The sequence below is a fragment of the Nyctibius grandis genome, chromosome 9 (assembly GCF_013368605.1).
Source record: "Nyctibius grandis isolate bNycGra1 chromosome 9, bNycGra1.pri, whole genome shotgun sequence".
Lineage (NCBI taxonomy): Eukaryota > Metazoa > Chordata > Aves > Nyctibiiformes > Nyctibiidae > Nyctibius > Nyctibius grandis.
In genome coordinates, this window is record NC_090666.1 from 19,716,757 (window position 1) to 19,735,025 (window position 18,269).

An 18,269-nucleotide genomic window follows, 5' to 3' on the forward strand; every position below is an offset into this window, starting at 1 on the left:
TATCAGTCTAGAGTTTACTCTGTAACAAAGATCGACATGGAGTAATAGATTATATAATGTATGTTTGATTTCATTATGCACCAGTATTGTCTACATTTCAAAATGCATGAATTTTGTCATTTGCTTTCCTTTTATTAATCTAAACACAACAACAGCAACCAAATCCAATATAAACTGTTAAAGTGGACCATTTTAATGTCTATCTTACAGCCATCTGTCAGTACTAGTTTGCATAGTTTTTGGTAATATTTAGAAAATTGTTTTCTTGCAAATGGCTCTGGCACTAAATCAGAATTCAGATATAACAGTTGCCTGTGTAATGAAATCTTATTTCTCTGAGATCACAAAGAGATGTCTAATGCTACCCTAAGCAAATCTAGAACGACGACCAAACACCTCACAAAGTTAAACAAGCATCAAATCAACCTGGAAGGTTGGAGTCCAAGTACTTTTGCAAGGTAAAGTATCAGGTGAGTTAAATTCTATTCCCCACACAAATCACAAAATAACTCTTCAGGGTTAAATACAAAACCCAAGCAGATTCACTTTGCACCTATTTTGGTGTCATAGGTCATTTATCATTGAGAGAAAGGAAGTAGTCTTTCAGACACATAGCAATGTGCATTCTGTACCAATTTTACCTTGTGAACGGATTTAACATTTAATAACTAATGTCTCATACACAACATGCTACAGCTGTCACCTTAAGGTCCCACTAACATACAGATCACAGGATAAAGATTCAAATCTGAAACAAACATGTAGTCTCCTGTGTACCAGAAAGTATTTCCAGATATGTTTCCTGTACTATTTATCAGCTTGAGATTCCAAAATCTTTCAGGTAGTGAACATAGCCCCAGTTAAAAGGCAGGTAGCTGGCTGAGAAGCATCAAACTGGGTAACTACACCCCAACCTCGGGTGATGCTTCTGCCACATAACAAGAGCAGAGGTGGCCCTGGAGTGAGGTTGGGGCAATGGCAGAAGCTACATCCTTCCAATGCTTCATCTAACCTATCCATTATACATCTCTTACCCCAAGAGGTCTTCAGCTGGACAGACCTCATGTGCATCTTAATCTGCACCCTAACCTGAGCCACTTTCCTGACTAAATAGTCCCAGCAAGCTTCAATTAAACAAAAAGCTAATGTGGAGGCCATTCCCCTCCATTGCAACTCAAGGACTGAAAAGGGTGGTGGGGGCCTTCCCCAGAACCAAATATAAACTGACATGAAGACAAACAGAAAATACTCAACATCACTTCTTAGGAAAGCCCTGACACATATTAATCAAATTTATTTATAAGCAGGCCCGACCAGTGTTCAAAAGCAAGTCAATTATTTCCATGGTATTTAAAAGAGCAAACTCTGTCAGTATGGAACCAGGGTTTTATGCAGAAATCCTGTTTCCACGTGGAGCATAGGAACATTGCCATGAGAAGGAATGCGGGTGCAGTCTCTTTACGAATTTCATATTTCAGGGCAACTAGGGTTCCCTTCAGCCTCTGGCATAAGAAGCAGAGACCAACCAGATGCAGTTGTTAAACTGCCATCCCCATCCTGCTCAGACACAGGATAAAATGGTGCTGTGACAGATCACCTCCATATCACTCTGGGAATACAAAGTCTTCGTGGTGTCCCCAGAGGAAGAGGAGTGACACATTTACAAGTACAAACATCAGAAACTATGTGTGCTACTGAAGTAACATTCAAGACAGCTTTTAGTGCCATGTCTCACATTATTCATAAATAGATACCAACACAATCAACACAGTCTCAGTGCTGTATTCAGATTAAGTCAGCTTTTTGAATCAACTCCAAAATTTGGAATATTAGAAGTAGCCCAAGGGAGACAGATTACCAAGGAGAGAGTCTGTGAGGTAGTCAAAGGTGCTTTTGTGTAGAAGACAAATGAAATTAATATGTGGAACAAAATTAGAGCAAGAAATCACAATACTCAAGAGAAAATTAGTGTACTGCTCTACTTTCCTCTCAATCTGTGCATATAATTCCAATTATAACCATTGGGAGTTATTGCAATAATGCAATTCAAGGGGAAATTATACTTTATTTATGCATCTTCAAAAGGATAAATGGATCTATTTAAAGGCAGTCAAAAAAGGTATTTAGATTACAATCCTTTACTGTTATTTCATTCCTGCAAACAGAAGTTGTTCCTTTCAAATTCCTGACATCTTTGTTGGTATCTAACACTGCTGAGGCTAGCCAAAAGATGACATATGTTGATCTCTTCTCAGGCCAGTTTAAATAGGAAGAGCTCTTTTGATCGGCAAAGCTGCAGCACCACAAAAATAGTAAGTGAATGATCAAATGATGCAGCCTCCATTCTTGTTTAACACAAACATCATGCAGCTAGATAACAGACTGGGATTTTGATCCTACAACACTCAAAGCAAATGGGCAAACAAGAAAGAAAAGCACTACTGTAAGTCATATTGTTCCCTTTGGGTTGTTATGAGCTTCACCTCTGCACAGCTTAATTCTTAATAGACAGCTTTATTTATATTTGATATCCTTTACTAAATTTTACATCTTGATATTAGAACACTTGCCAAAATAATTAGTTTTAGTTAGCACTTTTAATATAAATATCAGGAAACCAAAATCATACTTCACTTTTTAAAGCATTATAATCTTAGTTTTAAATATTTTTAAAGTGTTAGCGTTAAATTTTTAACAACATGCACTGTTTATAGATCTCCTTTCTACCTCTGTAGAGATGTGATCCATAATACACCCCCAGCCAACCTCCTTTCTTCTCGCTGTCTTTGACAAAAAGATCTGTTGCCCATCTTTATTTCAGCCATATACCATTCCTAGTCTGGCATGTTCAGTCAAGAATTCAAATGGTGCAAACAGCTACTGCTGCTAGGAAGTAAGTCTGGCACCAGATGGAGCAATCACATAACTCTACTTTTAGCTCAGCTGCACCAGCATTAAGATGCAACAGACTCAAAGAGCTGTTCTTCAGAAATTTGGTTTAAATTACCTTTCTTCACTTACTCAGCCCTTGTGGTATTAATGTGTCAGCTGAAGTCATCTGTCCCCGTCAGGTCTGTCATCTGTGTCTAATGTGACAGTTTGTTTTAGGTATATACAGACTTCTTAAACAAATTAGGATTCTCCTTTACATTAAAGCTGAGAAGCTGTTTGCTTTTCTTTGCTATCTAACATTGAACTGTCATTGCAATCTCCACTACTGAACAGTTAACATCTTTTGTGAAGTCTACTGAAATATCTTGGCTTGCCAGAAGAATTAAGTTATAGGTTTACAGAAACACATTCTGTTTGAGACATCTGGAATCCACGAGTTCAGGTTATAAAAAACACAGTTTGCATTCATGCATTACTTCTACAAAAAGTAAAAATCTGAGAGGTAAATCTGAATTATAAGAATTCTGAATTACTTTCCCACTTAGATAATTTTCTGTTAATTTGTAAAAATTCCCCCTACAAATCTACACCTATGATGTTGTCATGCAATACATTTATCTATGTTCCCAAGCTGTGATTTCCTGTTACGAGTAATTTATCAAGAAAATTAAAAATTCTTTTTTGTTATATACAAACCATGTTGCAGTGCACATGAAACTCTAATGCTGAAATAAAATTTAAACTTCACAGCTTTTCCTGATTCTTGTGGATTCATTTTATTTAATTTAAAAGATCCATTTGGTAGTCAGGAAGCTCTCTTCACCGTCAGTGAACACTTACCTTGCTGAAGTCAACAGTGCTGTTTTCTCTGCTCACATCATTTTTGTTTTCAATACAGGCTGGAGCAGACTGTGGGGAAACAATCTGACCTGCTAAAAAAAGTACCGTTATTACAGAATACTAACAATTACTTGTATAAATAAAGCAATATCCAATGAAATAGTTGTTAAAGAACTACATACATTTCATATGTATATGAAGCATCTAAACATGGCATTTTAATTAAAGCCTTATTTAGAATAACACATTCTCAAAGGACAGAACATTTATCACATGCAGTTAGGAATGGGAGAACGTAATTTAGATAAATGTAAAAGATACTCTTGAATATTTGAAGACAAACTTTCTATGCCAATTAAAGCTTATGATTTTTAAGATACTACATTTGAGGAAAGCTATATTTTCATATAGTTTTTGTAAGTAATTTGAGGAGCTGCCAACTTCGGGCAATATCTGTCTACAAGAATACTCCCCACTGAATAAAACAGGATTACTAATTTCCACAAAATTACTCAAGTGTATAAGAATGTCCTGATTATAATAACAACTACAAAACCCAGCATAAAAGTGGGCTGCTATAAAAATAGACATATTGGAAATTAAGATTATTTTAAAAACTCAGTATTGAACAATATGATTATTGACATGTAAAACAAATGTTTCGGCATACATATTTTCAAAAAGTTTCAGGAAGGATTTAGCAAAAGTATTTTATGAAAGTTTTAAAAATATCTCAAGATGATAAGAAGTGTTTAAACATGCCTCAGTCTCATGTAAGCAAACAGTAAGCCTTGTGACCAACAAAATTTTGCCAAGGAAAGCTCAAAAAGAAAAACGGGATTAAGTAACAAGTATATGTCACATAAAGCATATTTTTACTTAATGCCAACATTGCCCCTGTGCACGGCCAGAGGCCACCACGCACACACTGAGGGTGTGGGGCTGGCAGTAGAGCAGCACACAAACCCCACAGGGTGATGGGCCATTCCCTGCTTGCCTTCACTCTTCCTCCCTGGCATGGCAGGAGCCACACACAGCTCTGAACACCACAACAAAGTACATGAAAAAGTACCAATATATGAGCCAACTATCTCTTACTGCCCTAACACATACCCAGGAATAACTACAGAGTCCAACTGGCCCAGAGTCAGCATCTCGTGCCCAGCATATATTTGTTTCCATAGCAAATAAAGTCTCTCATATGACTGCGAAATGATGATGTGAAAACATTGGTTCTGGTGAAAATCAACCTAAACTTGCACAGTAACAAAGTCCATATGTTCACGACACTTGAAGATAAAGACAGTCAGAAAGTCCTAAGCTAGGCACACTGTCTGGGCAATTCAAAAAAGCCACGGTGTGTCCCCTCACATCGCTGTCACAGACACTTGCAGTCCAAGCCTGTCCCCAGCCACAGCCAGGAAACAGAGCGCTTTGCAGGATCCAGTCTGAACAGGACAGGAGCCTTGCAAGAGTATCTCAACCATTGCCAAAATACTGAAGTATCCAGCTTCTGTCACAGCCGAGCACTACAGTATCCCTGTCTAAGCCTGGTCATGAATTTGAAAGTTGAAACACTTGCTCAAGAAAAACATTGGTTTTCATGAAAATCGACATCTCATTTTCCACTAGGCAAATCTCCCATGACACAAAACAGTTTTTAGACTCTTGTACTGCATCCTGGTAGCATAGCCAGAGAGATTTCACTTTGATTAGGAAGTACAGGAGCAGAATGTTTTAAAATGTATTGCTAGAAATCCTATTATTAAATGTATCAATCTTAAAAATGTAAATATTTCCATTTTCTCTCTGATTCAGGACAAGGACAGATCGAAACAAGAATAGAAATCAGGGCTTCTGTTGAGTACTACAGTGAAACAAACAGAGAGTGACAAAAAAACAAGACATGACAAGCATGTTAACCTAACCAAGCAGATAAAAATAAGTCAGGATTAGAATGTACGTATGACAGTAATAAAGGACTGATTTCAGAAAGCAACATATTAATGTAACTTAAAGGAATTCACATTTTAAAAAATTATTCATGCCTAAATGCCACAAGAGACGACTTTTGCAAATCAGAAGCCAGAAATGATTAAATATGCAAGATGCTTATAAGTGGTCATTCAATTTGTCTGTTTTAATTAGAACTTAAAGAAAAAAACACTGAGTTCCATCATTGTTACACCATCACCTTTACACTATGTATCCCCATATACGACTTCACACTGTAATTTTTTTCTGTATTGTTTATTTAGCAGTCTTAGAATTATTTTGACAGGAATCATCCTGTAATATTATAACTATTACAAATAATTAATATATACATTTTATTTCTGTACTATTTTTGAGATTTTAATAACATAACAAAAAAAAAACTTTCACTAATTCTAATAGAGAAGCTATAAAATGCTCAGAGAAAACTCCTCCCTAACTTACTCCCAGAAAACTTTAAATCTAGTACTATTAGACCTTCTTAACTCTTAATTTCTTCCTTTTAGACACTCCTCTATATTCTAGGATCTATATAAAGGGAAATAATTGTAATAACTACCCATACTAATATACATACTATGTTATAAAGATGTTACAGGAAAGCAACAGAGATAGTTCATTATCTTTCTGTTGCTAATTAGGGATTTACACTTATACTGTTTTTTTTTCTGGACCCAAAAATTCAAAACCAATGACAGCAGGGATACCTGCCAGGAAGATAAAAATATTGACCAACAAAGGAGTCAGAGCATGGACCACCTGTTATAAATACCGAAGTTTTAACATCATAGTTGGAGGTATCTAAAGTCTCTAAGTGATTAGCGTAACAGTCCAAAAGCTAACTTTTAAACATTGTGTCCACTTCTCTTTTAGGAGAAAAATATTTTTAAATATACATAGTAGGAAATAAAAGCCACAACCAGTAAGTATGCGAAGTTTATAAGAATAGCATATGTTCTTTTTCTGTGCCAACAGAAGACCTCAAACTTTGATTTACCCATATGCTGGAGTAATCTGAAAGAACACAAGTTTTACCTTGAGGCAGTAAGAGATGCTTAAATAGCTCTGCAACTTAAGACAGCTTTCTGGATCTTGGCACAAGAAGTTTGGTTTTTTTTACTGTATTGAATAACAAACAAGGATACAAGGTAGAGAAGACAGGTAATTTCACTTTTCACATGATAATCATGAAGAAAGTTTTTTAAAGTGCATCTTAAACACACTTCAGTAATGCATGCCTCTTATGCAACAATACGGTCAGTAAAATGCGAATCTGGAACTTGGTCTCTGTGTGGCCCTTCAACTGAAAAGTAAGACAAAAAGTACTGGGTTTTTGAGAGATTTTTGCTCCTATACACATTTAGTTTGTTAAATGTCTGTATATTTTGCACTGGATAGTACATAGATGGAGTGCTACGGTGGCCCTCTCCCTAGGAGCAGGACTGCAATGCTGCATGGTTATTTTTATATTTGGTATCTTCCTCTACTTCTGAGCTATGAAGCCACAAAAATTCATAAATTAATTTAGTGTATAATTTCATGTTGACTTAAAGGAGATGTCTTTGGGGTGAATACTGTTAAGCACATGAGTAATTCCCAATGGGGTAGGACCAAAAGCATACTGATGGCAACCTAGTGAACATGTGCATCACCACGCTACACTGGTTTTCCAACATCATTAAAAATACTCAGTTTGCTAAAGCACGTTAGCAACTATATATGTGCTTTATCCCCAAGCCACTTTTAATTTCAGGAACTGATTGTTTTCTCTGAATGAAGGACGCAGTTATTGGCACCATGATGGTCCTATGAAGCAACAATCAATTAAAGAGCTATGCGAATGAAGAGGGGAGCTGTCACATCATACCTAAACTAAAGCAAACAGAAAAAAAACCCAACAAAACACAAACCAATAACAACAACAAAAGACAAAAACAAACAAACAAAACCAAAAAACAAGCAAACAAAAAAAAAACGCAAAAAAAACCCAAAAAGATTTCCTCTTTGATTTCCACCAAAACATCAACAGTCACCACTGCATCAAACTGTCTCCAGAATACAAGTACACTAAATCCCAGTTTTCTCCAAATTTTATCATTATAATATGGGAGCCTCTTGCACTATGTACAAAAGGAAAAAAAAAAAAAACAACAAACCAAAACAAACACAACAAAAATCCAAACTAACATGAAACCCTAGCCAGCCTTAAAACACCTGCTCCGACAAAAACACTTGCGATGGTTTATTACTTCTTTGAGTTGGTAGTATGGGGTTTAGGCTGATAAGAATGGTGAAGGCATAAACCATCAACTCCCTACAAGACAGAATAAGGGCAACAGCCTTGCCATTTATTCAGCTCTTCCACGCCCTGTCCTTGCCAGTTCCATTTCAGCTCTCTCAAGCAAAATATATTTATTTACACATTGTATGTGGTAAATACAGTATTTTATATTTTAGGAGCGCAGTGTAGTATTTTGAGTCCTTATAAATCTAAAGTTTAAAAGCCTTGATTTATCCTGCAGTCCATCTACATAAAGCATGTAAAGAGCTGCATTCTTTGAGAATTCATCAGAGAGCCATTCAGATTTTCTGAAGTATCAAACAAATGCCCAGTGTGGTATCATTGACTTATCCAGCATACATATAAAGGAACTTAATATCTAACAGATAAAACCACAATAAAATGGGTGTTGAGGCTTATCTATACATTAAAAAGCCAATATCAGCACAGTTTTTTAAATTATATTTTAAATTGGTGTACATAAAAAATTAGTGTTTTTTTCAGATAATGTGAAATTGCCAGAGCTTTGAATAGAGCAAAGAACTCACACAAAAAATATTGTCATGCAAAGCCAAGTCACTTAAAAATCAAAATCCATCAAAATAAGGTCCATATTTGTTACACTAACAGCAGTTTGCATTTGCAGATAGAGCTCAGCATTTTGAGACTATTAGTCCTGCCAAATTAAAAAAAAATGTAATCCTAGTAAATTAATGTCACATGCAACATACTCTTACTCCCTAAAATTTAAAGCTCAAGACATTTAACTGTGTGCACTGTATTTATTAACCAAAAACCAAGACGTCTCTAGAATGCCAATAACAAAAACGAAGAACTATGTATTCAGATACAAATCACAGTTACTGGAAACAAACTGGATGCAACTGACATGTCAAAGGAAATTGAATCAGAGAAGTTGCTCATTTTTCTAGACCATATATATTTCTTCCCATTCAGAAAAAAAAGTCTGATTTGCAGCCAGCTATAACAATCTTCAGGCTTTTCACTGCAACTAGTCACCAATTTTCCAAATCTAAATGGACACACAGTCCAGAACAAAAATCAAGGATTGAAAAACAGTAAGTTTTCCCAAGTATATGGTAAAATTCTGATATAACAGAGCCGTGATGCCATCTTTGCAGGCTGAATTGTACCTGTATGTTTAGGCCTCACATAATGACACATAACATTTTAAATCGGTGGAGAACCATGTCACTCCCATTGCACGTGCGTAACTGCAAGTAGATCAGGGGCTCGCTAATGATAAATATTTTAAGAGGATGAGGAAGAAGTTACTTTACCTGTTTTTCTAAGGCTAGAACTAAATCTCAAGCACAATTCACATGAAGTCATGCAGTTTTAACTAAAATGCTATGATTTGCAGTTTTACAAATTGATGTAAGAAAATGAACTTACAAAGAAATGGCACTTTTTTTTCCCCAAAAACAAATTCCACACAAGCTTCTCTTAAGTGCGCCACAGCTGCTGACAAAGGCCTGAGGTGTTTTTTAATCACTATAGCAAGAAGTTGCATGCTGTCAAGAAACTGAGATGAAGACATGGGTGTACATTTGAAATGATCTGAAGCCCAAGCAAGAATAGGTATTTATACTACCTCTGAACCTTCAGGGACTTTACAGAACCCAAAGGATAGGAGATGAGGAAGATACAGAGATGAGATGAGCCTGTTAGAGACAGACACAACAAAGAGCAAAATAAAGAAACACAAAGATGAATGACACACTTTTATACATATGGATTACACATTTTATCATGGGTATAAGGAAACGTGGAGAAAGAAAGAATAAATACCAGATGAAAATGTTCATAAATACAAGTTATATTTTAATAATATAAAAACCTGTGGGTAATACAAGTTGATTAAAATATATACATTTGAGAAGAATATAAAACAAGCAAATTAAATTAGCTAATAAGCTAGAATTAACTGTCTTTGAGCTTGCCTTCCCTTCAAGGAAAGCTGGAGCAATCCACTTGATCCAGATCCAATACTGCCAGAAAACTTGAGTACATATATATGGTGTTCCTTGTGACTTACTCCCAAAACAAAGGAACACAGTCACGTACCTAGCAATGCCTCCCTACCCTTTTCATATGGCTCCAAGCAATGTCCATCTCCACGTGGTAGTATTGACATCAGAGTTTCACATGCTGTAAGCTAGCTCTGAGTTATGGCATAAATGCTTGAACTGATGTTTAGGAGAGTTTAGGAAACTGAGGAAAGTAACAAACACCATCACATAACTGGTAGTTTAGACTTACTGGGATACTAAAGCATCATATCCTAAACTAGACACCCAAGCATAGTCTTAAACACCTCCGCATGTGCTCATGCTGCCATAAAACAATGAAAAAGCCCAAACCAGCCTATCATACTAACTGAAATAACTGGAAAAAGGCTTGAAAAAGAACATGTCAAAATGAACTGCTCGAGTACCTCATGCTGTTAACTCTGAAGACCCTCAATTTAATATGCCATTGCTTTCTTCAAGCTCTGTGGCATATGGATAAACCTCTCATTGGAATTTTAGAATTTCACAAAATCAGACATGATATGTGGCATAATGCAATTTTTACACTAATAACGTGTTTGCTCTGACATCAAGGGAAAATAAGCAGTTATAAATGGCATACATATGGAACAGAAAACAGGCACGAGATAATGTTATTATGGGTAAACACTTCAGCAAGGTGCATGGACATGCAATTTACAAGCCACTTATCCTGCCATGCTTCTCTCCCCTAGTTCCTTCCTCTTCGACTTTAACCAGTAAAAGGTCTGTTAGATCTCATTACACATATATACATGTATACACACGCGTGTGTGAGCGTGCTCCAAAGCCTAGACTAAAAGTGGAATAGCCAGTCAAAAAACCTAAAATGTTTACATGATGAAAACTTCTTTTCCTAACTACATTTTCATCAAACCAGCTACTTTTCCGTCCCACACATGCTTAAATTCTGAATTGCAGAACTCTTTGTAATTATAAAGGGAAGAAGCTTATGAAATTATTTTAGCATTCCTCTAACAATATAAAGGTGTGGTATATTTACAATTGTCTTTGGCTTTTTAGACCATGTCATAGGAATTTACAGACACAGCTCTCAGGTATCAGTGAAAAACCTATTGATCTCAATAAAAATAAGTTAAATTGCTTTACAAATCAAACTTTCTAAAGATTATTTACTAATGACAAAGATTCATATTTTTACCTGCCTTTTACAGTATTTATAGTAAAATTACTTGCCAGCCTCTATTTTGGGTATTTGGTATCAAATTAGACTTTAAAAAAAAAAAAAAAATCATCTTTCCTAGTCTTATGCCAAATTTGACTGTCGGTTTTTATTGGAACATCAAAAGCAGGCTTTTCATTCTCACAGTTTTGATGCTTAATGAAAAGTGAAAGTTAAACACAGCATGGCAGCATTAAAAATGCATGGTAAATCCATAGCACCCTGACATCTTAGCCCTGCAGAGGATGTGAAGAAAAGCCATTGTAAACAAAAGATAATACTACCAAATACAAAGCAAATTAATTAGATGGTCTGACAGACTCTTAAACAAAGAAAAAATGGAGGGAGAACATATGTACAACTATCTTCCAGCAAAGATATCACAGTGGTCTGTCAGCAGCACAGCCATATATTGAATTTATGTCTTCATTCTCAGACTTTGCTCCTGAATATCTGGAAACTGATACACTGATAAGCCAGCATAGTCAGGAACTTGGACAAGAAGGGGTTCTGCATCCTCAGCTGTACCACGTAACCCAGATGGCAACAACTTATGGCTCTGAACCACCTATTTTACAAACTACAGACTGCTAAGGATTGTTATCAGTTAAACTGTCTACACTAAACCCAAACTTAATCAAACAGAGAATTTCCTTTCATGCACTAGAAGTGTCCAAGTTCTCCTGCCTCATTTCAACAGGGACAAGTAAGTGGCCCTTCTAAAGCTCCTGGCACTTGCTGTTTCCGAAAACTCTGGTCTCTCATAGGGGTAAACTGAGCTGTAAACTCATCAGTAGTACCCGAGACATTCTGTTTTTCTCCCTGCAGTCTTCTAGGAATTAAGCTTCTCATGCAGAAAGTAAATGCAATAATAAAATTTTTTACTATTTTAATGCATTTTTTGTATTAAAAAGAGAGAATAATACTGCTACTGTTGGCAATATATGGAATATTTTACGTTTGTACATTCTACACAATGTTTGTGTACAAATGGGAATAAGCAGACTAAAACGATGCCTTGGTTGCATTTTACCAGTTTGTCCTCAGGAAACAAAGTTGTGTCTCACAGCACACTCTTGACAATAATATAAAGTGTTTATATCCCTTAATTTTGCTTTCTTTTACACATATTTAGCTGATTTTTCTTTTGCTTTCACCTTATCCAAAGTTACGTTTTAACAACTTGTTTTTCTATTATTATGAGAAGCTTGTACAGACTCTCCACGGCAATCTAAAAAGAAATACATAGCTGCACTGAGCATAACACTGTAGCTGAACTCCAGCATTTGGGTCATTAGGCAATGGCAGAAGAAAATGCCTCACCACTACCTCGGTCAAGCTTCTAAGGACAGCAGATTTCCTGAAGGCTGAGCATTTCAGTGTAGATTCCTGCATAATTCACACGCCACGTACTATGATACGTTACCCAGGGTAAAGACATAAGAGTATGCCAGAAAAGGTAGCAGTCAGCGTGCCTGAAATTAGGCAGCTCTCCAGAATAATCTCTTTCCCTACTCCTTTAGTCCTGGAGTACTTGGGCAATAGTTGCCACTCAAGTCCATGAGCTGCTTAATTGCTGTTGTCTTGAAAAGGGAAAAAATTGTGATTCCTTTTAAAACCAAAAACTTACAGACTGAATTTTCCTTTTCTAAAGCTAATACTTCAGGCACAGGCAATAAAATAAGATTCAGACTTTTTAATTTAACAGGGTAATGGATGGTAAGAGAGAAACTTAAAATAAACCAACCTCTCTTTGCTTTATGGTAGAGCCATCATCTATTTTGAAGAGGAGTGCAGGAGACTGCCAAATGTGCATTAGCACTTAAAAGATGCAAGTAGAAGAGCAATGCTTCAAACTGATTAAAAGACATCTGTGTCCAAAAGGACTGGGTTTGGAACTCTTCACTATGTAATTTAGATAAAAAACTCATTTACCTTTGTATAAATATTTAGATTTGTACTGTTTATGGTGCATTTAATTTAAATTAACATAGTTAAAGTGACTAAGTGATATTTTTAACCAGGGGTTAGAGTGCTCTGAGGCATCTCTACATAAGCATGTGAACTGGAATTCAGTAGCTTTTCATCTCGCAAAATAAGCACAGACAAATGAAAACCTGTAAGAATGCGTCTCCCTACTTACAGAATCACTTAACCACTGCGTATATAAAATTACTGAGTTTAATACAGACTTAGACGCTGTCCTGATCAGAATCTACTTTTTTGGGAATTAGATAGAGCTATGAAGGTTCCCAGAAGAAACTTACACAAAAGTGAGATGTTTCTGGAGTGAATTACCGCACCAGTTCCACTAACACAGAAAGTTACAGAAATTGAGCTTATGATACTTTCACAGCTTGCCCTCAGGGGTCTTTTTAAGGAGACCTCCTGCTTATTTGTTATGTAAGATCTAGTGCAAAAAGCTTATGGAATGCAAGCTGCCATCTTGAGTCCTGTGGAAACTGAGGAATAGGAAAACTATAGCATTAACTTTCTTAAGTGTCTCCTGAATATTTGTTTAAAGTCAACAGCAAGAGTTGCACAAATCAACAGGAAAGTTGCCTTAAAAAGGATGGACGATCACCCTGCTTACCTCTACTCTTGTGCTCCATATGCATCATCACACACATGTTAATAAATACTTTTTTCCTTATTCTTAAAACGCTATTTTGGTATGGTTCGCTATAATTAGTATGGTTCTATTTAATATCCTCTTCAGATGAAATTATATGTTGCCTTTTAGGTCTGAGAGCCTTCCTCAGGGAAGCGGTTAGATTCAGAAGTACCTATTAAAACTTTATATGACAATGATTGAAACAAAAGGTCCATCCTTGAAACCAAAATTAATCTTTATAATCTTTAAACATCCCCATCTTTCCAGATCAGTTACACTACTACTCTTTCCCCTATGCCTCACACAGCACACAGATGCCTCTTGCACGCTGCACCCTCCCTGTGATGCAGCTGTTTCCTCACTCCCCGCTTTCCAGGGTGACAGGAGAGCTCACTAGGGCCCTAAACCAGAGAGAGAGCAGAATGGACTGAGATTTCACTAAAGTTAAGGTGATTTCTGGAATAATAGTCACTATAGTCCAATGGTGTTCAGACAAAAATGTTGTGGGTATTGTGATGATACTGGATACAGAGGCTCAGTAATTCTGCAATGTATAATTCTAGTGAATTAATTGTGAATATTTGCAAAATTTGGCAAGTTTCGTAACACAGATCTGTGTTTATGTAAATAAGGAAGGGGCAGTAAGAAATGATCTTTCATTATGATTAACCTACAACAACAGTACGGCTTATAAAGGCTTCAGTAAAAGCAAGCAAGAAAAAGGTTATACCAATATCCTACTGTAGAACCACCACTCTGGAAATGTGCTCTCATTTTCATGAACATGATTTTCCAAAAACCGATTTTCTGGAAGAACAAGGTACAGTTCTTGTGGCATCTCTCCACCAGTGTCACCTTGAAAATGTTTTTCTCATTTTCCAGCCCCTCAAACTCAACTATAAAATCCAAAGCACCAGCTGAACACTAGCTAATGCATACACTGCCATAGACTTGGAAACTACTACAACAATACATTACATCTTAACTAAATAGGCCCTGGACAGTCAACAGAAGTCAAAAATAGTCAAATCACATTTCTGGCACTAATGGAGCATGTCCACAGTTCAGAGCAACACTGTGCAAAGACACTCAAGCTCAGTCTGAAGGATCTCACAGAGTGCCTAAAGCACCACAAGTGTACCTGAGCTGTGCTGCACCGGGGATAATGTGCCATGCCAATTACCCAGGACAGAAAGGCACACTAACACAGCTAGCCTGCTTCCGACACCTGAGCTAGTTCCCTTGAATATCTCTGCACAGCCCCGAATCGTGCAGGATATCTGAATTTCAGATTTAAACAGGTGTGTTACTGAATGCATAACGGGAACCACTCTCATGTAAAAGGCACCACTTTTACACAGTAGCTTTTCAGAGCAGGGTCATGCTGAGTTCAACCTGTGGGTACAAAGCATGTGTGATACTGAACAGGCAGATGTTATTGAAAGCTCAAAATGCAAAATAAAGCAATGCATTACCATTTTTATCCATGGAATGGGGCTCAGACTGCTTCTTTCCAATATCAGCAAAGGATCTCACAATTGGGATCCTGTTGGTCAGCTTCTTCTGGTTCTGATGGTGATGCTGTTTCAGTAATGCCTCATGCACTCTGTGACGAACATCCTCACTGAGCTGCCCAGAACCCACCTGCTGGTCCAGGATCATATCTGAAAATACATACATAAACATAATAAAAGAGAGAAAAGAGGAAATATTTTATTTTTTAAATTACAATAATAAAAATTAGTACCCTACAGGATTACAAATGAAAGGTACCAGTTCCTTTAACACGATAGAATTAAATGGTAAGTTTTATCTAGAATGCTTCACTCTCAAGAAAAAAAAAAAATCAAAAAGGATGCTTTTAATGTAAAAAATTCAATCGCTCAAAACATATGCAGTTCCCAAATTAAGGTCGCCTATGTAACTTTGAAGTCAGTCCCTAAGCACTCGCATACATAATGCATTTAAACCCAGGATTATGATGTGTATAAGGTGTCTTTTTTTTCCAAATAACTCCTACCCTATTTGCTACAAAGGAAACAACTTTTTTATTCCCTTTATACTTACCCACAGAAGATCACAGTCTAGCTCTTTATTTCTTATACCTATAATTACAATACTTTCAGTACAATATAAAGAAATTTCAGATAAGACAATACAGGAAAATTTGCTGCATTATTTGCAGATACTTAATAGGATCTCATTCTACTGCCAGATATACATGTTCCTGCAAGAGAATCATTACATGGAGGTATGAGTGAAACTGATCCCCCTGCTAAGAAATTACAACCATTTTTGCAGTCCACTGGTAGAAAATATTCTTACATATTCATATTCAAAACTACTTGTAAATATGTGCATTATGTATTTCAAATGGGAAAGAACTGTTAAGAATTTTGTTGGATTTTTTAAATTATTATTTTGGGAAATCCTGCTGGCAACAGTAGTAACGCTTAACAGAAAAAGATAGGAAAAAAAGAAATTCTGTACCAAAGCAAGTAAAACAGCATTTAAGTACACACTGTCCTTGTATATTCATTGGAAGAAACTGTACTACACAAAAATAGTGATATAATAAGCTGAGTCAAAAGCTCCTTGTACTGAAAATTCAGACCGCTCATGATTCTGTGCTGGAGTCAGATTCCTATCTACCAGTAAACTCAGTGGAAAAGCAAGCAGAGCAGAGAAAATAAAAAGCAGATGCATCATCAGTAGAGACATAGTTTGACAGGTCTTTGATAATTGCCAAGAGCAAGAGAAAAGAAGAGAGATAATAAAAGGCATTAAATAATTATGCTGGTTAAAAGCAGAGTTTAATTGCTAATAGTCAACTATGCACTGTATACACACTTAAAAAACACAACAGTTTTCCTGAAGTTCTTGATAGCCACATAATAAGCCAATGTATCATACACATGGCTGCTTTAAGAGTAGAACAAATTACCTGCATGTTTCACTCACTATGAAGAGGCTAACAACATATTTACATCTCTATGATGACACACACACAAAAAGACAAGGCTCGGTCCACAGACAAATGCAGCTGCCAACAGATGCAAACACAAGAGATGTATCCGCATCTCACAATGAAGAGTGATGCAGAGGTTTTCAACGTTGCCTTTGATCTCCTCCGGCAATTACATTCTGTGCAGTATTAAGAATGGTGTTGGCCGAAAGGCTCACACCAAAGAGTAATATTGCCTGGTGGTGTGCCTAAACTAATAAAACCCGTCTTTGGGGTGCTTCACCTGACTCTGAAGGGAACTTTTCTCTTCAGGGTTAACTCAAACACCACCAGGTCAGTTATCTCTGCACTGCCAGTCTAGACAAACACAGTTTTTCTATTACTCTAGAAGAGATAGAGAGGCATAGAAGCAAGATGAGTGACAGAAAGGCAAAAGAGAAGGTAACTCAAGTTCAAGAGAAAGTCTCCAGCAGAATTTTTTCATTTTCCTGCTCAACTCTTCTCCTTTTTGAGGAACTGCCTCTGCCCTGAAGATAAGACTATCTCCCCTTCAGATAGCCTGAGTACATGAATTTGCATGTCACAGTTCCCAAAAAAGGCCAGTACTTTCTGCAACATGACTGGGAATCTTCAGAAGAAAAAAATGAATTATAAATACGTAACTTAGGGCATCTGTGCTAAAGCACAACCGAAATGATCATCTCCCCCCTCCTTTTTAATTCTGCTGACCAAAAGACAAATTGTAGAGGATGCAAAAACAAAGATTACCTTCTCTGAGTTGCTCTAAGACTGAAATCTAAAGGAAGAGCTGAAAAAAAGGACTCCTCTAGAACAGGCAAATTTAGGGTTGTGGCCATCACCTTTCTTACAGATCAGTGGAACTCCACTTGTATGGTGTCATTCCTGAAATTCCTGAAATTACAGTATTTTCCATATTAAATATTAAAATACATTAACTGCTAATGATGATGTCAATATTTAAGATGATCCACTTGAGAAGAGAAAATGCCAGGAAAAAGAAAATCATATACCTATCCTCTCCTTGCCTAGATGCTCTGCTAGACTTGCTAACAGTCACACAAGTCATGGAGCCAGTTCCAGCGTGGCGACTAACAATTTTTATTTCCTGCCAAACGGAGAAGAAAGTGGCTTACCTTGAGTTTTCTTTTTTTACAACAGCTTCCCCTTTACTGTAGCACCTCTGCCACATGTAAAAAAGGGAAGATGCATTCAGATTTGGAAAGGGTGAATACGTGTTTTCTTGCCTTGATACTCCCCTCCAGTTGCCATTCCTTTAATACAAACCCACTTGCAGTAGCAGCTGTAGGAGTTTAAATGCAGTCAAATTACTGCCAGATTGCTGTATTTTGACCATTTTTTCAGACCTGAACAGATTTGAACAGTAGTAAGACAGACTGTCTACATCA

At 36.7% G+C, this 18,269-nt stretch overlaps 1 protein-coding gene across 2 annotated transcripts in view; it reads right to left on the reverse strand.

Annotated features, from left to right (window-relative positions):
* The window catches only part of SLC4A10 (solute carrier family 4 member 10), a 132,947-nt gene that overhangs the window by 44,046 nt on the left and 70,632 nt on the right, over window positions 1–18,269 (reverse strand). The window contains exons 6-7 of one of the 2 annotated variants that reach the window (XM_068407411.1): window positions 15,353–15,541; window positions 3,733–3,821 (exon numbers count right to left, since the gene is read on the reverse strand). In XM_068407411.1, the coding sequence (XP_068263512.1) occupies window positions 3,733–3,821; window positions 15,353–15,541 (278 nt within the window). Of the gene's footprint in view, window positions 1–3,732; window positions 3,825–15,352; window positions 15,542–18,269 lie in introns of both variants that reach the window. The other variant, XM_068407410.1, reaches the window with a different exon arrangement.